The 27,230-nt window shown below is 52.8% G+C and overlaps 1 protein-coding gene across 2 annotated transcripts in view; it reads left to right on the top strand.

The window, feature by feature from the left end:
* The first annotated feature begins 974 nt into the window (after positions 1-974).
* The window catches only part of PCDH19 (protocadherin 19), a 57,271-nt gene continuing 31,015 nt past the window's right edge, over positions 975-27,230 (top strand). For both annotated transcript variants that reach the window (XM_053955679.1, XM_053955678.1), the window contains exons 1-2: positions 975-3,115; positions 6,067-6,394. In XM_053955679.1, coding sequence (XP_053811654.1) covers positions 975-3,115; positions 6,067-6,394 — 2,469 coding nt within the window. The remainder of the gene's footprint in view (positions 3,116-6,066; positions 6,395-27,230) is intronic.

The following is a 27,230-nucleotide window of genomic DNA, read 5'->3' as shown; positions in this document are numbered from 1 at the left end:
TCCAGGGATCAGCACGGTGCAGCGAGCGCTGCGGGGCTGGAGCCTCCCGGGGGCGTTGGGCGGTCCCGGGCCCCGTGCCGGCTCCCGGGAGCACTGCCCGGCGGGCGGGGTCCTCCTGCCCCAGAGGGTTCCGTCTCTATTGAACCGACTTGGGGCGCTCCGCGGGATCGGGTGGTCCCCGCGCTGCCCGCGGAGATCCGCCACCGCCCAGCGCGCACTCGCTAAAGAAGTAATCGCCGGTGACCGCGGCCGCGGAGCCAAAACACCAGTGCGCCCGCAGCTCCCGGGCAGCGGGGCGGGGGAGCAGGGACAGCGGGGACAGCGGGGACAGCAGGGACAGCGGGGACAGCAGGGACAGCGGGGACAGCGGGCTCCCGGCTTGGGCAGCGGCCCCGTCCCGCTCCGCTCCGCGCCCGCTCCGCTCCCGTCCGCGCCGCCGGCCCCGCCCCGGCCCCGCCCCGGCCCCGCCCCCGGCCGGCGGCGCGATCCCATTGGCGGCGGCGCGGCGCGCCGGCCCCGCCCCCGAGCGCCCATTGGCCGCGGCTCGGCGCCGCCCGCCCCCGCGCCGCCCGCCCCCGCGCCGCCCGCCGGCGCTCCGGACTGCGGGCAGTGGCGTGCGGCCGCCGCAGCGAGCGCCGGCGGGAGCGGGCTCGGCGCTGCACCGCACCGCACGGCTCGGCTCGGCTCGGCTCCTCGCCTCGGTACCGCTCGGCTCAGCGCCCCGCTTCTGCTCCCGCGCCCGCTCGCCATGCCCGGCCCTTCCGCGGCGCCGCCGGCACGGAGCGCCTGAGCGGACGGCGTTGGCGTGCGCGCGGGGGAAGCGCGGCTCCGGTGCCCGCAGCCGCCCGCCCGCCCGCCCGCCCGCCGCCGGGGCAGCCCGGCGGGCGCTGCCCGCATGAGCGCGGCGGGCCCCTGAGGCGCGCGGCCGGCGGCCGTCGGGGCGCGGCGCGGCGGGCGGAGCGGGCGGCGCGGCCATGGGGGCTCTCCCGGCGCTGCTCGGGGCCGCCTTGCTGTGGGCCGGCGCCGGGGCCCTCGTCAACCTCAAGTACTCGGTGGAGGAGGAGCAGCGGGCCGGCACGGTGATCGCCAACGTCGCCAAGGACGCCCGGGACGCCGGTTTCGTGCTGGACCCCCGGCAGCCCGCCGCCTTCCGGGTGGTCTCCAACTCGGCCCCCCACTTGGTGGACATCAGCCCCGGGTCCGGGCTGCTGGTGACCAAGCAGAAGATCGACAGGGACCTGCTGTGCCGGCAGAGCCCCAAGTGTGTCATCTCGCTGGAGGTGATGTCCAGCTCCATGGAGATCTGCGTGATCAAGCTGGAGATCAAGGACCTAAACGACAATGCGCCCAGCTTCCCCACGGACCAAATCGAGCTGGAGATCTCGGAGACGGCCAGCCCTGGCACCCGGGTGCCACTGGAGAGTGCCTATGACCCGGACTCGGGCAGCTTTGGTGTGCAGAGCTACGAGATCACCCCCAATGACCTCTTTGGGCTGGAGACCAAGACACGGGGCGACGGGTCGCGTTTTGCTGAGCTGGTGGTGGAGAAGAGCCTGGACCGTGAGACCCAGTCCCACTACAGCTACGTGATCACGGCGCTGGATGGTGGCGACCCGCCCAACTTTGGCACAGTGGAGCTCAGCATCCGCGTCATCGACTCCAACGACAACAACCCGCTCTTCGAGGAGCCAGCCTACACCGTCAGCGTGCCTGAAAATGCCCCACCGGGGACGCCAGTCATCCGCCTCAATGCCTCTGACCCCGACGAGGGCACCAACGGCCAGGTCCTCTACTCCTTCCACAGCTACGTCTCTGAGCGGGCCCGGGAGCTCTTCCAAATCGACCCCCAGAGTGGCCTGATCACGGTGAGCGGCGCCATCGACTACGAGGAGGGTCACGTCTACGAGCTGGACGTGCAGGCCAAGGACTTGGGGCCTAACTCCATCCCTGCCCATTGCAAAGTGACCGTTAGCGTGCAGGATGCCAACGACAACCCGCCCCTCATCAACCTGCTGTCTGTCAACAGCGAGCTGGTGGAGGTGAGCGAGAGCGCCCCGCCGGGGTACGTCATCGCCCTGGTGCGCGTCTCGGATCGCGACTCCGGGGCCAACGGGCGCGTGCAGTGCAAGCTCCTGGGCAACGTGCCTTTTCGACTCCAGGAGTACGAGAGCTTCTCCACCATCCTGGTGGACGGGCGGCTGGACCGGGAGCAGAGGGACCAGTACAACCTCACCATCCAGGCTAGGGATAATGGCATCCCTTCCCTGCAGGCCACCAAATCCTTCACCGTCAAGATCACCGATGAGAATGACAACCATCCCCACTTCTCCAAGCCCTATTACCAGGTCATTGTGCAGGAGAACAACACCCCGGGGGCCTACCTCCTCTCGGTGTCGGCCAGAGACCCTGACCTGGGCCTCAATGGCAGCGTGTCCTACCAGATCGTGCCCTCCCAAGTCAGGGACATGCCTGTTTTCACCTACGTCTCCATCAACCCCAACTCTGGAGATATCTATGCTTTGAGGTCCTTCAATCACGAACAGACCAAGGCCTTTGAGTTCAAGGTCTTGGCAAAAGATGGGGGTAATCCCTCTCTGCAGAGCAATGCCACCGTCAGGGTGATCGTCCTGGACGTCAATGACAACACGCCCGTGATCACGGCCCCGCCGCTGGTCAATGGGACGGCTGAGGTGTACATCCCCAGGAACGCGGGGGTTGGCTACTTGGTGACAGTGGTCAAGGCAGATGACTATGATGAGGGTGAAAATGGCAGACTTTCCTACGAAATGGTGGAAGGAGACAGAGGATTTTTTGAGATCGACCAGGTCAATGGAGAGATAAGGACCACCAGAGCCTTTGGGGAGAACGCCAAAACAGCCTATGAGCTCATCGTGGTGGCTCATGACCATGGGAAAACATCTCTCTCGGCTTCTGCCTTGATTTTGATATACCTGTCTCCAGCCCTGGATGCCCAGGAGTCCATAGGATCTGTTAACCTCTCCTTGATTTTCATTATTGCCCTGGGGTCTATTGCAGCCATTCTTTTTGTCACCATGATCTTTGTGGCAGTCAAGTGCAAAAGGGATAACAAGGAAATCAGGACCTACAACTGCAGGTAAAGATACCTTTGTTTATGTGCACCTGCGGGTCTGCTTTGATTTTTGCCATCGCGGTTACTTTTGCTTTTGCTGCTGGATACTTGGGTTGGTGAGGAGGGCTGGATTTGCCTCAGGAACAAAACTGAGGCTCCTGTCCCTGTAAGAAAATTTCCTGCAAAGCTTTAAGGAATTGCTCCCTGCGAGGAGAGCAGAGTAACGAATCGACTTAATCGCGCGGCTTGACAATCTGTTGCAGCACCCCCGATTTTCCGTGCGGGGAGAACGGCTTTACCAGGGGCATGGCTGGTTCCCGAGGGCAGCCCCCCGTGCCCAGCGCAGCTCCACCGGGCTGGCGAGGGGGGAAAGCCGCCCGGCCGCCGCAGCATCCCCGCAGCGGTGGCATCCCTCAGCCTCGCCGGCCGCTCAAAGGAGCTATTGTGTGCCCGCTGCGGCTTGCTCGCCACGGCCACCGCGGGGCCAGCGGCGGAGAGCGGCGGAGAGCCCCCCCCGGCCGGCTCCGGAGCGGGCACGGCCGGCGGGGATGGGGCCGGTGTTGGCGGGGGGGGGGGGGGGGGGTGGGATTTTTGATTTTTGCATCGCTCTGTCGCTTTGCCCGGGCTGGGTGAGCGCTCCGCGGTCCGAAATGCCGGAGGGGAGGGCAGCCCCGCGCCCGGAGCCGCTGAAAGGCTGATAGGGGGAAATCCAGTCCCCTGAATATGTAACAGCCTGGCGATTATTGTCTCTCTTTTACTATTCTCTGTGTTACACAAGTTAGGAGACAAATGCTAACCACACATGAATATCAATCAGATGCCATAAAAGAGCAGCTGCAATGCCTCATAAATGGTTTAATCCTGTTACTAGTGAAATAGCCATGACTTCTCCATTCCTTCGGCACCGAGTCGTTTCAGAGAGGAGGGATGGAAATTAATTTCGCTCTACCTTGGAAACGCACGCTCGCCCCTGGCAATCCAGCGGCGCGGGGGGATGTGCGGTCTTTAAAGTTTTATTTACGCAGAAATAATGCCGGAGAGTCGGGGCATTGTACCCCGTTTTCACAGCGTAAAGTGCGTATATAAGCCTTTTTGCTCGATGGGGGAAAAATCATCTGCAAATAAAGGTCGGTCTGTGCTGTATTATGGGATGCCTAGCTTCAAGTGAAAGCTCACAGACCAGATTTCTTGCCAGCTCGGCCCATTAAAAGGGGATAGGACCTGAATGGATAAAAATCATGTTGTGGTGGTGCCCCTAAGAGCTACCCACATACGTATAAGCTTTGGGTTTACTGTGACGGCTTAGGGATTAATGAAGTGCGGTTTAATTAAATAATTGGTCAATAGAGAAAGGACAGAAAAATGAATGCCTGCAGGAAATAATTGGGCTCTCGCATTGCCAAACTTAAACATTTAGGTAAACAAAACAATTAAAGCTTCATCAAGCATTGTTAGACGAGCCAGCAGCGTATAGACTGTTGGCACAACAGCAATCCCTGCCTTCCTGTGATTTATTTGCACACTCAGGGGGGTGCTCGGGCTGTTGTCGGTGTGTGTCTGAGCAGGAGTCAGCTGCAGAGGTGGGGAAGCTCCAGGCAGGCTCAGCAGCGGCAGCGACCATGGGGCACCCTCTCCCCACGCCTTTGGGCTTTGCAGTGCCTTGTGTTAGAGATTCTTCACCAGAGCTGCTGGAGACTCTTCAAATGACGTGTTAATTTATGAGGCACATATGAGGGCTGTTCGACTTAGTGGCATTTTCATGCTCAGGCAATTAGCTTTCTGGAACAAGAATATTTGTCCAAGATTTGCCTTTCCGGATAAACTGTATTATTTATTCATCCCGTTGTTTCTGTTGCAGCTATTGGATTTATTTATTTTTTTTTTTTAATGCTGTTATCATAACAAGAAGAGGAGCAAAATCCTGACTTTCAAATATGCATTTCTGACTGTGCATAGCATTTGATGTGCTTCCCTAGGAAATAACCGAGTTGCCCAGTGCTGTGCATGTACAAATTCATGGCAGGGACTGTTGTGGTGCTCCCTGTGGGAAGATGAGCCACAGTCACTCTGAGCCGAGCAGACCCTAATGCAAGGTGCAAATAATTTGTCATTATTTGCTTGGGTGGTGTTTTGCAGTAACTTTTTTTCCTCTGGTGTTTTGCAGAAGGCAAACAAGACACTTCGTCAGTTGATTCTTTTGGCAGGTGGGAAGCAAAGAGGGAAGGAAAGGCAGAGAAAAACAAGCTTGCAGTAAAATAAAAAGGTCAAAAAGGATCATTTTTCTTTGCAAAACACACGGTTGTTGTTCTCAGATTTTGAGAAGGTGAAAGCATTTCCCAGCAGAAGGGGATGTGCGTGTCAGTGTGAGGCAGGAATGGAATTCAGCTGGAGAAAAGATCAGGTATGATCAGGAGACAGTCAAAACACCAGCAATTTAGATAAAGCATTAATAAACAAACAGCCTTTGGAGTGTGAGAGAATTGAGCTTGCCAGCTAGGACTGCTTCTGGGTCTGCTTTATTTACTGCTATGGAAAATGAACTGGGGAAAAAAATCTGCTATTCACTTTGAATTTTCATTATGGGGACCAAATTAAATCACGTTTAAAGTCCTTATTATGCATGGAGATGAATGCAGGTACCCTTTTCAGTTCACGGGTTTTAACATCTCCATTTTTCTCTTCCGCAGGCTGAACTTTACTTCTAGTAACTAAATATCAGCAATTACATACACTAGATCAAAACAGAAGCATCCTTCCTTCCCTTTTTTTTTTTCACGTGTTTGACCTGAAAACGTTATACATGTGAAAATAAGCTAAGGACCGTGTTGTGCCACCAGACCCAAACCATGACGTAGCGTGCATGACTAAGAAGCCTACATGGAGGTGGGGGCCAAGCCCTCTGGGTTCCTGTGTGGGAACAGAGCGGGGCAGGGTTTAGGATGCTCTCAGCTTCTCATTTTCCCTCTGTCCCCCAGAATCGCGGAGTACTCCTACGGGCATCAGAAGAAGTCAAGCAAGAAGAAGAAGATCAGCAAGAACGATATCCGCCTGGTGCCGCGGGACGTGGAGGAGACGGATAAAATGAACGTTGTGAGCTGCTCCTCCCTCACCTCCTCCCTCAACTACTTCGACTACCACCAGCAGACCCTGCCGCTGGGCTGCCGCCGCTCCGAGAGCACCTTCCTCAACGTGGAGAGCCAGAACAGCAGGAACGCCGGCTCCAACCACATCTACCACCACACCTTCACGGGGCAGAGCCCCCAGCAGCCCGACCTCATCATCAACGGCATGCCGCTGCCGGAGGTGAGTGCTGCGGGCAGGACTCGTGCCCGGGGCCTCAGCAGTGCCTTGGTGCTGAGCTGCTGCCCGCGGCTCTGCGGTGCCAGCGCTGCCACAGCGGGCAGAAACCAAAGCAGACCCGCAGGTGCACTTAAACAAAGGTATCTTTACCTGCAGTTGTAGGTCCTGAGCACACGGGCACTGCTGGCTTCTGTGTGCTGGGCAGAGAGTGCTGTGGTGGTTTCTGTGTGCTGGGCACATGGGCACTGCTGGCTTCTGTGTGCTGGGCAGAGAGGGCTTTGGTGGTTTCTGTGTGCTGAGCACATGGGCACTGCTGGCTTCTGTGTGCTGGGCAGAGAGGGCTGTGGTGGTTTCTGTGTGCTGGGCAGAGAGGGCTGTGGTGGTTTCTGTGTGCTGGGCAGAGCAGGCTGTGGTGGCTTCTGTGTGCTGGGCAGAGCAGGCTGTGGTGGTTTCTGTGTGCTGGGCAGAGCAGGCTGTGGTGGTTTCTGTGTGCTGGGCAGAGCAGGCTGTGGTGGTTTCTGTGTGCTGGGCAGAGAGGGCTTTGGTGGTTTCTGTGTGCTGCACAGGGCAGGCTGTGGTGGTTTCTGTGTGCTGGGCAGAGCAGGCTGTGGTGGTTTCTGTGTGCTGGGCAGAGCAGGCTCTGGTGGTTTCTGTGTGCTGGGCACCCCAGGGTGAGACAGTGATGGAGGATGGGCAGGGGGGAGCAGCCAGCACTCACCTGTGGCTTCTGGGGCAGCCCTGACGTGTGGCCATGGGTGGATGTCTCGTCCCCAGACGCTGCAGAGAGCCTCAGAAGTGCCCAGGTGGGGGTGGCCAGGCCAGGCTGGCTCCAGGTGGCCGGGAGGCTGGAGGTGGCTGCTTGGCAGGAGGATTCTGAGTGCGGCGATGCTCGGGGGAGGAGACACTTGCCTTCACAGGAGTTTTTTTCAAAGGTAGTTGGAAGCAGTGTGGGTGCCAGCTCCTCCCCAGCTGGCCCTGCTGGGGGTGCAGACCATGCAGGATGCCCCATTGTCACACCTGCACACCTGGCCCAGTGCTGTCCCTGCACTGTGCAGGACCCTGGCTGGCATGGGAGGGATGTGTGGTACCTGCCAAAGGCAGGGAAAGGGGCTGCTCCGATCCACGCCATCCTCATCAGTTTCTTCTAATTCTTTGGCTTTCCTGTACATCACAGGCATCATTTAACATTGCTTGTTTGTCTCTCTTTGAATTATTGTTTGGTTTTAAGCAAAACAATCAAAGGTTTGTCATGTTTCCTGCTTTGAACAGAATAACAAAGCTGAAAAAGCAGCTGAAATATTTATGGCTCACTCTGTTTTGTGTTCAGTGTGCCGGTGTAAATGCAAAATGCTGCTGCTGAAGGCAGTGGAGCTGCTTCAGATTCATCCTGGTGCTGCACAGAGTCAAGCCTGGCCCTCTGCAGGGCTGCTGGAGAGGGCTGGTGCCAGGGGCCTGGTCCTGCTGTGGTTGTATTGGCAGAATGCTCACTGAACCCTGGTGTTTGACTTCCACTGAGGCAGAACCAACTCTGAGAGGTTGTGTTGGCCCATACGAGTGACCGCTGCTGTTGGCATGCTGTGGGCAGTGGTCTCTGAGGAATTCCTGTCTTCCTGGAGCAGTGTTTTTTGGAGAGACTTCTGGAGTGCATCTCTGGCTGGTGCCTCGCTGTGGGCACTGGAGCAGTGGAGCATCCTGTCAGCCTGTGATTCAGTGCCACCAGTCACAAAATCCATCACATGCTGGCATTATCCAGAAGTGCATGCTGGCAGTGGGAGGCCTCAGGTGCCAGGGAGGATGGAAGGAGCATCAGGAGCATCATAACTCAGCTGATAAAGTTAACAGGCAGCTGCATGCACGAGGCAGTGCTGCCTGTGCCTCTCTGTGATGCAGCAGCTGGGCCGGGGTCTCATGGAATGTGCCCTCCAGAGATTTCCCTGCCTCGTTCACCCTCTTGTGAGGGACACGGGATGTTTGTTTCTCCCTGTGGCTCCACCTCGCCCCATTTTCCCGTCACTTGTGCAGGTGAGATGCGCTGTGAAGAGCTGGTAGCTTGCCTGGAGAAAGAGGTTTGTCTCTTTCTGGTGGCCAGGGTGCCAGTGGAACAGAGCCCCGGGAGCTGGCCGAGGGCAGCAGGCAGCTCGCCAGTCCTGCCACGGCGCCGGCGGCTCTCGTGCGAGACAAACACGTCCTGGCAGGGTCTGCTCCCTCTCTGGAGGTGCTTCTGGACAAAGGGGCAGGATCAGGGTGGAGAAATCCCAACTGGAAGCTGTTTGGAAGTTTAGTTTAGGGCGGGAGTGCGGATGTTTTTTGGCAGAACCCCAGTGTCATGCTTCCAGCTGTTGCAGGCAAAGCTATCTTGCTGGTGGTGTGGGTTCTACTGGCTTCTAAAAATCCCCGTGACCCTGAGAGTGAGGTGGTTCACTGGTGCTAGACAGCCCTGTCCTGGTGCTCGGGGTGACACAGAAACTCCACAGCAGCTGTTTCTGTGGGGGAGCATGGTGCCCTGAACCCCTGTGGCGTGTCACTGTGCTGTGATGCCATGGCTATGCAGGGTGCTATTGGCACACCTCCGGGGGGTGAGGATTTCATAAACACAGTCCCTGCCCAGAGTTTACAGAGCCAAAGCCTTCCCTGCAGCACTTCCAGTGGTACTTTGTCTGGGCTGGTTTGAATCGCTTCCAGTGATGAAGCCGCCGTTGTTTCCCCTGGGAGGCTTTGTGAGGTGTCAGCATCGGGGAGATTTCATTGCTGCTCCACCTAGGAGTGACTTTTCCTGATGGGAAGGCAAAGCATGGCTTGATAACAGATAAAATACGAGGTAAATGTGTCTCTGGCAGTGTCACTTGGCATATGGTGGTTGTGGCTGAGGGTAAGCTATTGCCTCTGCAGACACGTGCTGCCCCAGCAGCGGTGGGTTTGTGATGTAGCTGGTCTTTAACGTGAGCCTCATTTATTTTAACAGTCAGGAGCCTTGAAATAAAAGTCCCCAAGGATGGCTTGTTTGTGGAGCTTCAGGAAATGTTTCTTCTAGTGCAGTGGCAGGTCTCGGGGCTGGGAATAATTGGGTTTGTTGGTGCTTCTCATCTTTCCCCAGTGATCTGGAAAGGATTAAAGAGTGGTGTCGAGGGGCTGCAACCCCGCTCTGAGGATGCAGAAGGAGTTTGAGCCCACCCTTATAAAGCTTTTCCCTTTGGGTGGGGCTGGGCTTGGCTGTCGGCTCTGCTTGTGCCAGGGTGTGGCTGCCAGGAGAGCATCGGGAGGCAGTGGGGGATATCCCGGGCTGCTCTGGCCCTGCTGGGAATCAGGGCTCCCGTGGGTGCCGGGGTGCCACTCGGGGCTGCCTGCCCACAGCCTCTCAGCATCCTTGTGGCTGCAGGCAGCGATGCAAGAAGCAGCTCTGGTGGTCATGGCTGACAGCAGGAGCCTTGGCCCCCGTTAGTGTTTGGACTTGTTTTTGCAGCAGGGAGAGCGGGACACGTTGGAGCTGCAAGGGCATTGCTGCTCAGAGGCTTTGCTGCTGCTGAGAGCTCTTTTTCATCTTCCTTGAGCTGGAGGAGAAGCCAGCTTTGAAACCAAAAGGGCCTGTTGTCAGGTTTTGCATGTATATTGCTGGGGGTTGTACCAGGAGATTAAAAATCAAAATTAATAGGAGCCATTAGGCAGCTTCCTTGATAAAAATGCGTGTGGCATTGGGGTGGTGTGGAAATTGGTCTGAATGCCGAGCCTTTTAGGATCCAGGGGACATGACTTGCATGTAGAGCAGCCACCCTTGGGTAGCACTTACATGCCTGCATTTTGACTTGTTGGTTTAAAAAGTAAACAGGGTGTGTGTGATGGCTGTGTCTGTGTTCCAGAGGCAGTTTTACATCCCAGATTTGCACCGCTTTGGGGGATGATGTTTGTTTGCTGCTCCAGGATGGGAAACACCCTGGGGGACAGCAGCTCGCTCTGTCCCCAGGGCTCCCCTGGGGCCACCGTGGTGGCAGGAGCTGGCATGCCAGAGGCCAGGAGGTGTGATGTGGGAGTGGAGAGCCCTCTTTGGGAGGCTGCCTGTCCCAGCGTGGAATTGGCAGGGAGGTTCTTTCTCGGGGGTCTGGAGGTCGAGATGACCCCGAGATTGTAAAAAGTCTTGTTCTCCCAGCCCGCGCGGCCAAAGGAGGAGTTGGAATGCGCAGGGTTGGCTGCTCAAGGTTGTTTATTTTCTCTTATCTAGAACCTGCTTCCTCAGGGAGCTGTGCTCTGTCCAGCAGGGCAGTCTGTGACAGACTCCCACCCCCTTGGGCTGGTGCTACCACTTTATACGTGTGCTATGTTTACAGTAATGTGCAATATCTGTCATTTATGTTGGACAGTGTGTCTCTGCCTTAAACCAATAGAAAAGTTGGTTTCTCCACAGTGCCCTCCACAACAAGACGTGGAGGGCAAAGAGAAGAAGGAGGTCAGGACATGCCCAAATCCCTCCATCTTGTCCCCTTGAACGCCTTATCTTAAAACCCTAAAATTCTACTTTTTCACGCTGTGTTAACTCAACTACCACACCACTCAAACCCTTGTGGCTTGTAATTCCTCACACAGAGTTGGCAGCTTTTCCCATGGGCTAAAATGGAAGCCACAGGTGGTTTTGACTTGGTGCCAGGGTCTCTGAGCCCCGTGCCAGGGTCTGGAGCCAGCCAGGGCAGGCAGAGGGGTGTGCTGGGTCCCCACAGTTCCTGGCTGGCTCTCTGGGGTCCGTGGCTCCTGGTGGCAGTGTTGGGAGGGAAGTGGCAGGGCCGACACTGCTCTGTGACAGAGCGTGGGTCAGGCGTGGCCCTGCTCTGGTAGGGCCTGCTGGAGAAGAAGGTCAAGGTGGAGCAACCTCTGATCCAACAGGACCCACACACCCAACAGCTCCCAGAGCCGTGGCCAGCGCCGGGGGCGCCGTGGCTATCCACAGCCTCCGGAGCTGATGGCCACCATCAGTAAGATGGGGAATTACTGGTTTTAGTGATAATCCTGGTCTAATCCCCCAACCTTGATACACTCCCACATAATCCTCACTCACACTGATTTAGCTGGGGCTCCTCGTGGCTGCGGGGATTATTTGAGGGAGCAACAGTTGCAGGATAAGGCCCCGTTGGTTTCAGATCTGCTTTGTACTACCTGGAAAGCGTTCTCCTCGCTGTGGGAAATGGTTTTCTAAGTACAATAGAGCAATTTTCGTTTCAGGCAGCACCGGCAGCTTTTGCTCTGGCTATCTGGCGGTGTTAACTAAAGCACATTTCTACAACACACAAAGATTTTTGTTTTGTAAGAAATGAAATCAGCGTGGCTGTTTCTCTTTCTCTGTCATTTCTCTACTTGTCAATTCTTTCTTCCCCTCCAGCTTATCCTCCTCTTCTCCGCTAGCCTTAAAAAGCCCCCAAAGTGTCTGTTATAATCACATTTTGTGTGTTACAACCAGAATGAATGTACTCACTTTAATATGCTGGGTTTGAGGAAATCAGTTTCTGTCTGGTATAACAGACAATTTGTTATAAACCATGCCATTTAGAAGTGAAGGGCCTCGCTTTAGTGCAGCGCTGGGGAAACGTCATGATATATAATTGGAAGGGATTTGGCTTGCTTCTGAGTAATACTGTGTATAGAGCAGGGAAAAAGGGGGGAAAAAAGGAGATGATTTCCAACCCGGAGAAAGTTTGCGGTGTTGAGACGGGCCGGGCTGATGAAATGAGGCTTATTTTCAGGAGCGACAATAATTAAAGCAGGATCAGAGATGATGTTCCCCTCGTGGGAAGGCTGGCTTCGCAGGCAGCGCTGCCAGTCTTGTTTTCTCCTTGGGAGGTCACTGTAACTCAGCACTTTTTTTTGTGTGTGCCCGCGCCGCGCGCCGTGCCGGGTAAGCGCGGGTCGCGCTCGGCTCGCGCCCTCCCGAGCCCGAGCAGCCCTGCCTGGGAGCCAGCCCCAGCCTCTGTCCTGCCCCAGTCAGGAGCGCTGCTCTCAGCTTTAGGCATGCACTGCTTTATCCCCTCCCTGGGGACGGCTCCTGCTCCCTGCCTGGGCCGCCAGCACCGCTCTGCCTTGCCAGGGACCAGGGCTGGTGGGGTGGCACCCCTGTCGCCCTGGTTATCAAGAGTTTTCTAAAGCCTTCTGAGTTTACATTCTTGTAGAGAACTTTCCTACACAACTTTCTGTAAACAACCTATTGTTTTGCACTCTTTCATAGAGGCGGAGAAATTTGATGTACAGGTAGTTTGTCCAGTGTCGTTGGAGAGGTGGCACGTTCACCCTCCAATCCACTGGCACCTTTTGAGAACTATAAAAGATTGGAGTCAGAGAAAATAAATGAGTCTCTTCATCGTGACCAAAGCTGTGGTGCGTCGTTTTTGCTTGTGTCATCTGGTGACACACCCCCAAACCTCCCTGTCTGCTGTCCCTGCTGGCTCCAAATCCCAGCAGATCTCTCAGCTTAACTACTCCCAGAGTGCGTTGTGTATCGCTGTAGGTTCCCCGACCTCTCTGAGCGTTGGAGGCTGACATTATGGAAATCAGCAGCTCTTTATTCCATTCTGAGGTCAGCCTAACCAAATTATACATCTCTTAATGTAATCGCTCCAAGCTGTTGCGTGGAGAAATTCTCTTGAATACCTTGCAACAGGGATAAATACAGCAGCTCCCATTCATGTTTAACCATGCCACGCTCCCTGGGTTTTAGGCAAGCCCTTGGTTCAATGCTCTTTGGTTTTTCCTAAGATCATCAAATCATTTTGGTTGGAAAAGGCAGTTAAGACTGAGTTCAACTAAGAGCTGAGCATTGCCAAGTTCCCCAGTAAAGAACACATGTTTTGTATTGGTGATTTGGGGCTGCCACCCCATCCTGGCAGCTCTTGGGGCTTTCCAGGGGTTTTCTAGCCTGTGGTAGGGTCCTGGTTGGGAGGGACCAAAGGGGTTTGCTCCAAGGGCCCATGGAGGATTAGGGCTGGTGTGGCAGCAGCTGCTTGTATTTAATAGCAAAACCTGAGTGCTCCCGTGGATGTGATTATATTATATATATATATATAATATAATTATAATATATATATTATTATATATTACATACTGTATGTTGTATCTTGTATTTGTGATATCCTACATAGAATCACAGAATCATTTAAGTTGGAGATTTAAGATCATCAGGTTGAAACAGTAACCTAACACTGCCATGCTCACACCTCTATCCATATGCACACAAAAAGTGTGTATAGAATTATTACATATTGCACCTAATTGTGGGAGTATATAATATGTCATATAATCAGATACATCTCATTTGTTTTTATGCTACTGCTTTGGGTTTTATGGTTCACTTGTACTGGCAGTGGAGAGGCTTCTCTTGTTTTCATAGAATCATAGAATGGTTTGGGTTGGTAGGTTCCTTAAATATTTCCTCTTGGAAAATTTGAATTTCTGATGCATATTTCTAATGTATAACTTGTGAAGTCTATAAAAAAAGCTTTTGCAACTATATTTACATGGCAGATAAGAAATTTCTCTTAAATTGGGAAAGATTTCTAGTAAGGTTTTTTTAAAATTTCATCAAAAGGATAGTCTTGCATGATACTTTATGGGCTTTCTTGCAGCAGTATCCCAGTGAACCTGTGTTGTATCGAGTGATTTGAGCTCTGTGGTTTCTCCCTCTCATTTCCTTTACCTGCAGCAGAGGCATCACTGAGGCCAAGTGCAGTAGCCTTTGAATAACCTCGTGTGCATCTGCTTGGCTGGGTGGAAGAGCTGTATTTTCCAGCTGCCATTTCCTGAAGTCCCTCCTGAGGGCTTTGAGCCAGAGGAGCTCCTCAGCCAGGTGCCCTTCCAGGTCCTTGGGCTCCTGACCTCGCTGACTGTGCCCTGCTCAGGTCTTCCCTAAATTCCCATCAGCCAGCAAGGGCAGAGCCATTGTGCCCTGCCTCCTTCCATCCTCAGGCTTTGCCTGCAGGTTGCCCAGGGATGAGCCCTCCCTCTCTCCTGGGAATCCTCTCCCCTCCCTCTCTCCTGGGAATCCTCTCCCCTCCCTCTCTCCTGGGAATCCTCTCCCCTCCCTCTCTCCTGGGAATCCTCTCCCCTCCCTCTCTCCTGGGAATCCTCTCCCCTCCATCTCTCCTGGGAATCCTCTCCCCTCCATCTCTCCTGGGAATCCTCTCCCCTCCCTCTCTCCTGGGAATCCTCTCCCCTCCCTCTCTCCTGGGAATCCTCTCCCCTCCCTCTCTCCTGGGAATCTTCTCTCCTCCCTCTCTCCTGGGAATCCTCTCTCCTGACCTCTTGCCCACTCTGGCAGCTGCTCCTGCTCTTGTGTGAGGGCTCAGATGGGTGGGACCCCCAGCCCTGCCCACTCCCCCTCTCCTGCCAGGCTGCTTGTGGGGCTGGCATGGCCTTGCTTCAATAAATTGTTAGATATTGTTCCCAGTAGAGGCTGTAGTTGAGTTCCCGTCATTTTCTGTTAATTAAAATACAGGATGGTCTTATTTGTAGTATAAATAGTTGTAATCTGTGTACTTATAAGTGTAATTATAATTCAAATTAGAGCGTGCTCTGCATTGGTGATTGGTGGGGTGCCCTGCAGGCAGTGCTGCCCTGGCAGGGCTGTGCTGGGACTTGTCCCCAGGGGACAGTTCCAGTCCCCACTGTCCCCAGGACAGCATCACCAGCAAAGGGACACTGGGGCTGTTGGCAGCTCCCAGTTTCACTGTTCCTGCTGGGGCAGAGCTTGTCTGTGGCACCTGTTGGAGGGCTTGCTGGAGAAGAAGCACAACATCTCTGCTTCAGTGTCTCCCTCTAGCTCCTTGTCTAAATTGGGAGTGAAGTAATGGCCTGTGCCAGCTGGATAAGCGATTTGTGCTGAGCCTTGAAGTGTCTCCCTGTTGAACGTGGAATTGCAGTGAGTTCTCCTGGGCCTGGTGAAGGCTGGGGTGCAGCTGATGCTGCAGCAGGCAGGTGTGTGACAGGTATTGCACTTCCTACACCCTCTGATGGAGCCACAGGTAATGCCAGCACTGCTCCAGCTGACACCCAGGTTGATGATAAACCGTGTGGGTCACAGTGTGTTGGAGAGTCATCTGTAGATGAGGTCCTCATCTCAACGCCCTGTTGAGCCCTGGGTGTGAATCCTTCATGTTTCTCCCAGGGATCTGGAGCTTGTTGGATGATACCATCGTTTGTGATGGCAGGTGTATGCCACAGGGCAGCTTTTCAAACTCCCGTGTTGGTGGATTGCATTAACCCATCCTAAGTCAGGTATGTAAAATTCCATTAAGCTAAACCCCTCTGGCATTTTCTCACCCGTGCTGGAGCTCTGCAGGCTATGCTAATGCAGTGTGTTTGCTCATCTATTAGAAGGATGATGGCTTTAAAATAATAACATTTATCTTTGGCAGCAGAGCTACAATAGTGCACACCGAGTACAATTTTGTGAAAGGCTCTGCAGATGTTGCCTCATTCAATCTGGGTCAAAAAGAGTGCTTAGAATCATAAAGGTTAGAGAGAGATCAAATAATTCAGTGGTTTTATTGCTGAATAATGTACTTGGAAAATACCATTCACCGTTATTAGACTAAGTGAGTACAGAAAACACAGGACTCAATAGTCATTTCTCAGTATTGGCTGATTTTACTGTTTTTATAATGTAGCTAAATTCCCTGTTATTGATTCTGGCATCGATTATCGATCTGGAAATGTAAATGTAAGTGATGGTGGGAGCACGTGGAAGTTGGACAGTTAGAGAATTAGATTTCCTCTTCCCCGCAGTGCCTGGTGGTGGGCAGCACATGCTGCGGCAGACTGATGCTGGTTTTGGGGAGCTGTCAGGGTTTCGAGAGCTGTTTTCACAAGTGAAGATGAAAAAACAGGAAAACACCCATTATGTGTGCTCTTTTCCGTGCCTGAGAGCTTATGCAAACTTGCTGAGACAAACCCAGATGGGCTGGGACGCCGGCACCAGGATGGGGCTGGAGCCCGCGCCTGCGCCTCTGTCACCTGCTCCCGCCTGGACTTTTCATATTCAGATTCACATCTGGATGCTCTGGCAGGGACCCAGCTCGGGGGACGTTCAGGAAGCAAATCCTCAGGGCTGTGGCTCACATACAGCACCCGAACCCCTGAACCACTTCTCAGGTGTCTGAGTGCTTCCTCTGCCTCCTTGTCCAGCCCCCAGGGTGGCTGTGCCTAGGGGCAGCACCACTCTTGGGCTGAGGCTCTCCCTGGACAGCAGCTAATTTTGGGGATTGGGTCAGTGAGAGAGCAGAGCCATGGCCCTGGCATCTGGGCTCTGTGTCCCGTGCTGAGCCCCTGCACCAGAGCTGGCAGCATCGCTGTGGGAGCCACAGGCTCCTGCCAGGCTGGGGCTTGCTCAGCCACGCGGTGGGCTCCTTTGTTTGGGGAAAAAAAAAAAAAAAAAGATGAATTTTGGAATATGTTCATCTCTTGTTCCCTGCACTTAGTTGTTGTCAGCATTAATATGCCATTAACACATGCTCATTAGGAGGAGAATGATTGTACCCTGCAGAGTATGGGGGAAACCTTCATTAGGCACTAACATATTGAACTGAGCTGCAAACTTCACTTGGGAAAACTGGGGAGTGTTCTGCTCAGGCATCAGGTTTCCCTAAGATCTCCTTTTGGTCTGATTAAAAAAAGCACCTCATCTTCTGGCATGTACTTTTGGTTACAAATGGGGAGGTTGTGCAGGTGAGCCCGGGCTCAGCACTGAAATCCTTTTGGGCCCTCAAATCCATCTTTCCCCAGATCTAAAACTTCCTCATCAGTGCTTATTTTGCCATGCAGAGAGGACACAAGCCCGTGTCAGCCCTCCAAGGGCTCTGTTGGCTCTTCAGCCTTAATGAGATGAATTCTTCACGGAGCTGGGAGATGCTCGGGGAGCAGATTTGTTGAGAAAGGAGGTGTCATTTCTACATCCTCGCTCTTCACACTGTAACGACGTTTTAAGCGTTCATCTGGCCTTGCTGCCTCCAGTCTGAAGCCATAACCTGCCATGTGTGACAGGGCAATTGCTCGCCCTGGTAATGACTACAGCAGAGCCACCGTTGTTCCTGTTTGCTCGGCAGCTCGAGGCGTGTGCCTGGTGCTCTCTTAAAGTCAATCAATAAGAATAATTGCAAGTTCAGGTGGGGGTGAGGGAGGAGGGGGCCCTGGCAGACAAATATTTGCCGATTAAGACCCTGTTTACGTGCAGATGCCTCTGTGATAGGTAACAAGGGACGGACAATAAGGACCATATGTGGTATTTAATCAGAATTTATTCTAAATGTAGTGATTTCATAGATTTCCACAGAGCTGGCAGCTGTCCTCTGTATTAGAAGTGGATGTCCTGGCTGTGTCCCTGCTCCACTGCCCTCTGCCCTGGGGTTCTGCAGGATTTTTCAGCGTGGGTGCAGTGTGCTCCCATCCTCCCATGCCTCTGTGTAGTTATAGCCAGAGGGAATCCCACAGGTCAGTTTTCACCAATAAACCTCAGCAAAGCTAAAGTGACGTTTGACTGGCCTGGGCTTGCTGTTGCGAAGGTAAATGAGAGCACAGGCAGGTCCTGGAGGAGGTAGCTCCTTGTGCAGCCAGCAGCAGCCTCAGGAGGAGCAGTGCTGGGCTGAGCAGGGCCTGCTGCCTGCAGGAGGACAGTCCCTGATTGCAGCGTGTGCTGGAGCTGCAGCTCCTTGTGCACACACCCAAACTGCAACTTGGAGGGCTTCTTCCTGCAAAGGTGAAGATGGGGAGGGCTGGGACTGTCCACCCCAAGCTCACGCTGCCTTTGGTGATCTAACCCCTCTTTTGTCGTTGATCCTAAACCTAATGGGAGCGTGCCAAAACCAGACACGTGATCCATGATCGCCTGTCCTTGTCAGGGGGGGAAATGAGCTGGAGAGGTGAGATACCAGCATGTGACAGGTTGGGCTTGGAAGCTTTTTGGTGCCTCTGTTGGAGGACCATCTCCTGTGGTGGCCAACTGGCCACCAGGTTGAGGAGGCAGGTTGGTGGCTGTCCTAGCTCAACCCAACTCACGGGTATTTTTTTGTCTCCCTCTCATCCTGCCACGCTGCGTGCAGGCAGAGCAGCCACAGGCTGGATCTAATCCCAGCTCTCCACGCTGGAGATGGGGCTGTGTCCATTTGCTGGATGCTGCGTGACTCATGTAATCACCATGCGAAATGCATCATTCATAAACTGTTTAGCGTGACCTTTTGTACAGTAGCACTAATTATTATTATCACAGAAGCCCAGTAAACTAGACTAGTAATTATCAGGGATTTATTTGAATGGACAGCTAAGCTATTCTTGGCAAGTTAGTCAAAGCAGTTGTCATGACAGCCACACAAATGTGTCTTATGAATTGGGTTAATTAGGGTAATTAATAACTGTTGTTTTGCCCTTTTTAACAAGGTATTGCTGAGACACTATCAAAAAATAGCAATTGTACCTAACAGAAATAGTCTTATTTTAGCAGCAACCTTCACATCACAAAGTAAAAGTAGTAAATACCTGTTGTGTTGTTGTTTCACAAAGAAATGTGTCATCCAACCTTGTCTTTGAGAAAAAGCAGGGGGTTAGAGGCTCTGCTGTAATTTTTCTGCTCTGCTTCCCCTCCTGGGCCATATTACCAAGAAATTGATCATCATCCTTACTGATGATATCGTTATTTATTGGAACGCTGTGCTGCACCGAGCTGTTGTCACGGAGAGGTCGCTGCCATGCCCGGCTCTGTGTGAGTGGTGAGGGCAGTCCCAGGGTGCTCCTGTCAGTCGGAGCAGGCTCCTCAAGGACTTAAAGCCAATTTTAAAGTTGTGACCATAAATTATAGCTATTTTGCTGATGCATCGTCACCATCGTCATCAGGACAGCAGGTGCCAAACCGCCGCGTCCTCGCTCAGCAGAGCATCTGCTCCCTTTGAAAGGAGGGTTTTGCTGAATAAATGGATTTGGTTCTCACAGAATCGTGGAAGATCCTGAGTTGAAAGAGACCCACAAGCATCATGGAACCCAGCTCCTGGCTCCCTCCAAAAACAAAGCCGTGATTGTCGTGGTTGTTGTTGATATTGAGTAATGGTGGTAATTAAAGCTCTTAATAACCAAATAACATCAAAAAGCCTCAGAAGGAAAAAAAAAACTCAAAAGGAAAAGTCCCCATCTCAGGGAGCACCCTGGGCACCCTTGGTTGCAGCCTGTGGTGGTGGTCCTGTCCCACAGCACTGGGCTGGGTGCTTTCCAGCACAGAGCACTGTCTCCCCAAGGACTGCAGGATTTGGTGCTGATTATTAAAAATGACCCAAGATTATGGATGCAACTGAGGAATCTTACGTAAGTTTTGTGGAAAAATGACCTGAATAGATGAGTGAAGACTCTGGCTGGTTCTCCAGCTGCACTGAGCTCTGTCTATTTATATCACCTCTGGGCTTTCGAAGCCCTCTTTTAACTAAAGCTCATTTGATAACGCATGTCTTTTAAAAAGAAAATAATAATAATAAAAAAAAGGAGGAATAAAAAAAGAAAGAAGGAAAGGAGGGAAAAAACCCTAAAGAAAAACACCTCTATGGAGAAGGTAGGGTTTTAATGAAGAAATATTTTATACTATTCTCCTACAACCTTAGGGCTAATAGCCTGGAACTGGTACTTTGGCTCCTTAAAAAGCCCAACAAGACAAGCCAATTACGGCCTCTGAAACATTTTTATTTTTAGTTCCTTGTAATAGCAATTTATCCTCGGCTATGGTACATTAACTGGAAGGAACAAGAAGTAGTAAGGTTTTGGCATCTTTGTAATAACCAACGGGCTGTGTTTACCAGGCTGTTAATAATGTGGGGTGGCTGTGGGCAGGGGAAAGGGCAGTGTGGGGATGGAAAAGGGCATCCAGCTAGTGCCAGACTGGGATCCCCATATCTGGTGAGCACTGTACTGTCATTTGTTTCCCTACAGTTTGTTCTGGGAGAGCACAGGCTCCTGTTGGCTTGAATTCCTCAGTTTCTGCTGCCCCAGAGCTGGTAGCTCGGCTCAGAGGGGAGGAAGGGCTGTGCAGAGGGTGTTCCCAGGGATGCTGGAGCTGGTGGCACCTTTGGGAGGCAGTGGGTTCTGAGAGGGGCTGAGCTGAGCAAAGCCAGGCTTCACATCCACTCCCCATGGCAGTGGGAGGAAGGCCAGTCCTGCTCAGATTTGCTGCCAGTCTCGTGGCTGCAGGGTGATTTTGTGGGCTGGAGAGCTGCCTTTTCCTGCAGAAGAAGGGAAAAAAAAATTAAAATAGGGTAAAACTGGTTTTGATAAAGAGTTTTGTTGTGAGCGAAATCCCCTCGAGGCTTCGAGTGGGAGCTGCCTGAGGCTATCCTGATTGCAAGCCTTCCCATGCAATCCCAGATAAACAGTGTGAATGATAAAACCATGAGCACAGCAGGACAGTGTTTGTCTTGGTTTGATTATCTGCCAGTGTGGGGGGATTTGAGCTGAAGCCAGGCAGGAGCTGCTGGTGCAGAGGTTCCACTCCGGGGCTGGGTCTGGATGCCCGTGTGCCAGGGGCAAGCGTGGGACCAGATCTGGCCTCTGGTGAAGCCGTGGGAGGAGGATGACTAGGGGCTGTGTAGGTTGGGAAGCTCTGTCTGCTTGCCCAAAACTCAGAAGAAATGGGGTTTGCACTGGAAAATGGGGCATGGCCAAGGTCCCCTGACTGCCCCAGGGCTTGTGCACGCTCGGGGGTGCAGCCCAGGCATCCTGTGCCAAGCTGGCAGCAGCATCTCACGCCTTCCCTATTTTTAACTCAGCTGCAATGATTTTTGGGTTTTGGTTTTTCTTTTTCCTTTCTTTTTTTTTTTTTTTTTTCCTTCTTCTTTTTGCAGTGACAAATCTGTGATTTCTCCTGTTCCCTACAAAATGCATTGGTCTGACCTGCCACTCCAGAAGGTGAATGACAGGGAGTTTTATTTAGCCCTAGAGATGGGAACATTTAAAAAAAGGTTCTTCTGTTATAGTTGTTTTCATTCCTAATGGCAGGAGGCAGGGCAAGGACAGTTCTGAAAGGTTTTTTTAACATATCTCTAAGTCATGCCCCATCACTCTGGGCCTGCTGATCAGATCCAGATTGTTTCTCTCACTGCTTAGGGAGGGGTGTGGTCTGTGCTGGGAGCTGCCTGTGTGGATCCATTACACATCTGAAAGTCCCAGCTACAGGTAATGGGAAAACCAACTTCTATGAGGTTTATTGGCTGTTACATCCCTGCAGGGAGTTTTCCTTGGCACACTGAGGCAGGAGCCCTGTGTAGAAGGCTGGGGGGGCTGGCAAGCTGAGCCCCCTGCCCCTCAGTGGGCACATGGGAGGGAGGCATTGCCCCTGCTGCCCCCAAATCCCTCCTGTGCCAGCCAGGGGTGGAGCACTGGGTGGCTGTCAGAGCAGCACCAGCCTCCTGGCTGCTCCTGGCCCATGTGAGAACGTGTCTGTATGCTCCTCTCTAGATCACCTGCCACACTTTTGGGTCAGTATTTTGTTTTTCAATAGATTTTGGGGAGTGGTGCCAAGCAGGTATCTGCTGTGATGGTTCCAATGGAGGACCCCTGTGCCACGACCCCCAAAAAGCTTTGGGGTTATAGGTACCATGTGAATGTCAAGGCAGGTGTTTTAGGATTGCATTTTTGCTCTTCATAACATTACTGTAGATTTCTGATCTGTTGACAGTTCCAACCGGGTGACGCTGTTTGTGGCTTTGTGGGGTGTAATTTTGGCTTTGTTGTGTGCTGCTGCTCCTGGATTCAATCTGGGTTTTTAATCCTGTACCTCATTTTCAAAATCACATCGCAGCAGCAGCTTTTCTCTTGCCTCCCATCCATTTCCAAACAAAAATTGACAAAGCCTGTATTTATTTGGGGAGGGGACAGGGGTTCAGCGTGGATTAGTGGGATGCTTGCACTGTGGTACAGTCTGGCTTGATACTGCTGCTTAGTCTGATGAGAGGAGTGATGCTAAAGGATGAACTCTCCCAGTGATTTCTCTGCAATGCTTTTTATTTCATCAAGAGAAAATGGAGGCTGGACTCAGTTCCTTTAGTGTTTAATAATGTCTGTCATAACGGAATGCCCTTTATTTAAGCTGCAGTAGTAATTAGAGGCTTGGTGGTGTTAAGTAGCCATAGAGTCTGGCTCTGAGGAATGTTCATTGTACCTCATTAAATTTGGAATTACTACTTAAAAGGCCAGAAATAAATATTCTGTTTATATTTCGGGGATAGTAAATCTAAATGGATGCTGTGTTTGCACATCCTTGTCTCTGCTCGTTCCTGCTGAAGCGAGCGAGGCACTGCTCCAGTAGGCTTGGGCAGCAATCAGAGTCTGCAAAACAGCCTAACCCCAAACCCAACCCTGGTTTCATTGATCAAGTGCAGGAAAATGATCTGCTGTATTACATCTAATTATAAAACATCAATATCAGATGCTAAATGCACTTACTTTTTCAGAGACACTCCGTTGGTAGTTCACAGTTTGCAGTCTCCTGTATGAGAAGCTCTGTCAGCGAGCTGGGTGTGGGGAGATGGCTGCAGAGGGAGATGCCAGAGGTCAGGTCCTTCCATCTCTTCCAGGTGACTGGCTCCTAAATACTCTTTAAGAGCTGAATTGCTTCATGTTTTCCTTCTGTCTTGCCTGGGGCTGTTGGCAGTTAGGGATGTGTCCTCTGCTCCTCTGCCCCCTCCTCTGGCTTGTGCTCCAGTGCCCATGGAGTGGCTGGAGCTGCTGATGGGCAGCAGTGGCCAGATGGGTCCTTTCCAAAGGCACTGACCTGCAGGGTCTCAGAGCCACAGCACAGCTTGGCTGCCAGGGGACAGGGCAGTGGGTTCCTTGGTGTGACCTGGCCATCGCTCCCCCCGCTGAGTCTGTCAGCATTTGCTGATTTTCCCCCGTGGTGGAAGCCCCAGTAGCTGTCTGAGTGGTGTTTGCACAGGTGTTTAACCCAAAACCTCGGGCTGCTGCTGCTCTCAAACCTCTGACACCACCGTGGCAGGAGGAGCTGGTGTGGGAGGTCAGGCCCCGGGGAGCAGGGCTCTGTTTGGCTGTGGGTGCTGCCGTCAGTGCCGGAGCGGGGCTGGTGGCCAGCAGGGCCAGCAGGAGCAGAGCTCCTCCCGTGGGTCAGGCACTGCACCTGGTCACCACCCTGGCCCCTGACCCCGCTCTGGGCAGAGGAGGGCCAGTAGCACAGGGCTAATTACAAGGGGAAACCTCTCCTGACGTCCCTTGAGATCGCTCCCAGCCCGGAGCTGGATGTGGATCTGAGTCTCTGGCGGCGTGCAGAGGGAGACCAGAGGCCTGTCACGGGTGTGAGAGCAGCAGCACCAGCCTGCCTGCTCCTCTCGGGCCGTGGGCTCGGATCCCGTGCTCCACGGGGCTTCCTACTGCGCCTGCTCCCGGCGGGAAGGAGTCTCAGACCGCTTCCTTATTTCCCATGGGCTAAATGAGCAGCTTGCTAAATGATAATGACTTTCCCTCATTGCTGATGCGTACTTCATTTGACCTGGTCCCTACTTTGAAATTTTCACTGTTTCCCAAGTGCAGCTGGATCGTTCTTATTTAATTTGCATGAATTCTGTATCACCCACAATGTAATTCAAGCCGTAAGAATTAAATGCTGGTGAGATCTCCTAATAGGCAGCATCAGTTCTGTTGCAGATGCTGGAGCCTGTGATTGAGTGGCCCATGGAGAACAGGACTGAGGATACAGAAGGACCAGGAGAAGTGGTCTTACAAGCCCTACCCTTCCCACCAGGGAGGCCCAGTGGACTTTTGGGAGCAATTTGCCATTTCTGTGGTCCCCAGTGATGCCTGCAGCACAGAGGGAAAGTCAGGAGACTGGTGCTCCAAGTGGAGATGTGCAGCTTGATGCAGAGGATGAGGAGCCGTCGCAGGGGGAGGATTCTGTGGAGGATTCCGTCATTTCTGGAGGATTTTGTGAAACCCAAAAGGAGAGATGCACATTGCAGCCTTGGAGAAAGGTCCGCTTTGTTTTTTAATAATAAAGGGTGACATGCAAGCTTTATTAACAAGGCACGTAGGGGAAAAAAGGCTCAAGGGATAACCCTGAAAAAGTGGTGCTAAATGTGTCATTTTTATGAAGCTGATTTTGTGAAGAGTCCCTACATGCTTTGGCAGGAGGTTGCAGCAGGTTTACAATAATTTGTGGAAAGATAGAAATGTTTTCACCCTGAAGTGAGAAGAAGGGCAGAAAGGCCCTGTGTTGAGATGCTGTAGAGCCGTGTTGTGAGGCAGAGGCTGGCAGATGGATGGATACCTGTCACTTCGGGTCGGGAGGGATGGGTGCAGCTCCAAACAACCATGGACTTTGCTGGGGGCTGACGTGTGGAGTGAGGAACCAAACCCTTTATCGAGAGCCTGGGTCCACGTGCCGTGCAGAGAGCTGGATTTTCACCTCCGTGGAGTTTGGTTTGAAAAATATCCCGCTCCTGGAATTGCTGGAAAGAGGGAAGAGTGATAAAGAGCCAGGTGCCAGGCATCTGCCCTGAGGCGAGCGGGCTGCGGGGACAGGGCTGTGCTGCTGCCAGCCTGCTGGCATGGCCCAGGACACATCCCTGCCACCCTGGGGACTGACCCAGCCAGCATCCTCTGTTCCTCCAGCGCTCCACGGCGCTGGTGGTGCCCCGAGCTGCTGCAGCCCGCTGCCCTTTCTGCTGGCACTTCCACTAGTTCCTCTTAGACCGCCTTTGGCTCCGCCAGGGTTTATTTCTGTTTCTAAGGCGGAGAGTGAGCAGTCGTTAGAGCAGTGCCCTGTTGCTAACAGAGCTTTTGCTGTCGGGGAAGTCACCCCATCGATATCCAGGTCAAGAAGAGTTATACTGACGTCTGTACATATATTTTTTTTTTTAATTTAATGGAATTGGCAGTCTTCAACCAAAAGCAACCGCTAGGGGGGAAAAAAAAAGTTTAATATTTCCCTCCTGATTGCTTGATTCGGAGTGTGTCTGTTGTTATATTTATATTTGTGTTGCTAAGGCAGCGGTTAAAAGCGTTTTCCAAATTAGGCACTGGTAAGCTGTATGGCAAGCCGGGGCTCTTTTTGATGGCACTGACACCAACATGTCTGCATCTGGAAAGCAAGGACAAACCTGTCCCTGAGGACAGCAGGGTTTCTCTCCTCCAAGAGAAATGCAGGCTGAGGCCAGAGACTTCATGCACGGTGTTATTCAGCGTTTCCCAGTGTCTGGAATGTATTGTTTATTCATGGCACAGAGGCTGTGGGGCTGATCATGACATGTGTGAGCATCCTTTCTTCAGTTACAAGGAGCAGCAGATAAAGAGTTGGCAGCATGCTTGGGAGGTCCTTGCTGTGCTTTGGCTCTGAACATGGAAAGGAGAGGCTGGACTTGGGGCTGGGCTCCCCTTTGATTTCCACAGGAGTGATGCTGATTAGTGAGAAAGTGACAGTTCATTTGCTTTTGCCAAAATAATGAAGAAGATGAGGGCCAGCCTCTCAGTGATGCACTTGATGAAGAGCACACTTTCATCGGTGCCAGCCAGCCTTACCTTTTCCCTCTTTCTTGTGCTTTGACTTTGTTCTTTGGGTCTCATTAAGAGAGGGAGCGGATCCTTTCCCAATTAAAATGTTGACATGTCGAAGACGCTCTCCTTTCCCATAATTTTGCCTCTGTTTGTAAGTGGTTGCACCTTGCAGGATGGACTAGAACTAAATCAAGTGAACTTTGATTGAATAATGCAAGCTGTAAAGCAACCCTTCTCCATGAAAAATCTCATTTCTTTTTGATTTTTCTGGTTTGATCCCCTAGTCTGCATGGAGATAACCTTGACAGATAATCCCGTGGCTAAGTAAAGAAACTGGGCTGGAAGGAGTGTGCTAGTGTGGGAAGGATGGGCAGCCCACCCTTGTGCCAGCGTGGGCAGCACAGGCAGCTCTCACCTCTGAGAGTGCAGACCCAGGGAAGAGGATTTCCCATCCTTGTGGCCGTGTCACTCCTTGTTTTGCCTGCAATCTGGAAGTAATTATCATTACTTGTGCTGTGTCCAGTGGTGGGGGAATTCCAAGCCTGGGAACGGATGCTGTGTCCTACTTCTCAGGAGCCCTCTTGTTCCGTGTGGATGTAGGGGTTTTATCAGTGGTGCAGAGCATCCTGAGGGGGGGACACGTGGAATACACAGGATTGCACAGCAGGGAGTACACAGGAAGGACATTACTCCAGGCCATTGAACAGAAATCACGGGGAATTTGCTCGTCGGTGAACAGTCGAGTTGAGCCAGGATATGGTCTTTGTTTTTGGTTTGAAATCAATAGCAAAGCTCCCAGGGATGTTGGTCCGAGGGGAATTTAGTGCCAGGTCTGTATCTGGGCTGTGGCAGTTTGATGGCAGCACGTGTGGTGTCTCCTCAGCCTGTGGGAGTTTGGTGGCAGTGGTCAGACTTTCCCTGTGGATGACCTTGGCTATTCCTTGGCCCCTGAAGCCTTGGTGGGGCAGTGCCCATGCTCTGAGTGTTTAAATCTCTTCAATGTACCTGTACATACTGAAATTTGCTGTCTGCATCCTCTCAGCCAGCTGTTCCTCTCCTGGCTTTCCCAGGGCTGACCTGTGCACACACAGGGGTGGAGGTGATGGGGGCAGTGGTGGGTGCAGGGGCTCTCCCTGCTGCTGGGCACGGTGGTGGGGCTTGGGGATGCAGGGAATAGAGCCAGCTGAGGCTCTGGCCTTGTGGGAGCTGTTCCCACATCTGCCAGTGCTGGGTGATAGGAGAGGCTCCCCACTCTGTGAGGGTCGTGCCAAAACTGGCTCCCATCCCTTCTGCCCTCCCTTGTTTGGCTGCTCTCAGCTCATCTGCGGGGCTGGGGGCTGCTGTGGGG

Source organism: Vidua chalybeata, chromosome 14 (genome assembly GCF_026979565.1).
Source record: "Vidua chalybeata isolate OUT-0048 chromosome 14, bVidCha1 merged haplotype, whole genome shotgun sequence".
NCBI lineage: Eukaryota > Metazoa > Chordata > Aves > Passeriformes > Viduidae > Vidua > Vidua chalybeata.
The sequence above is the reverse complement of the archived record's forward strand: the minus strand, read 5'-3'. Positions and strand labels throughout refer to the sequence as shown.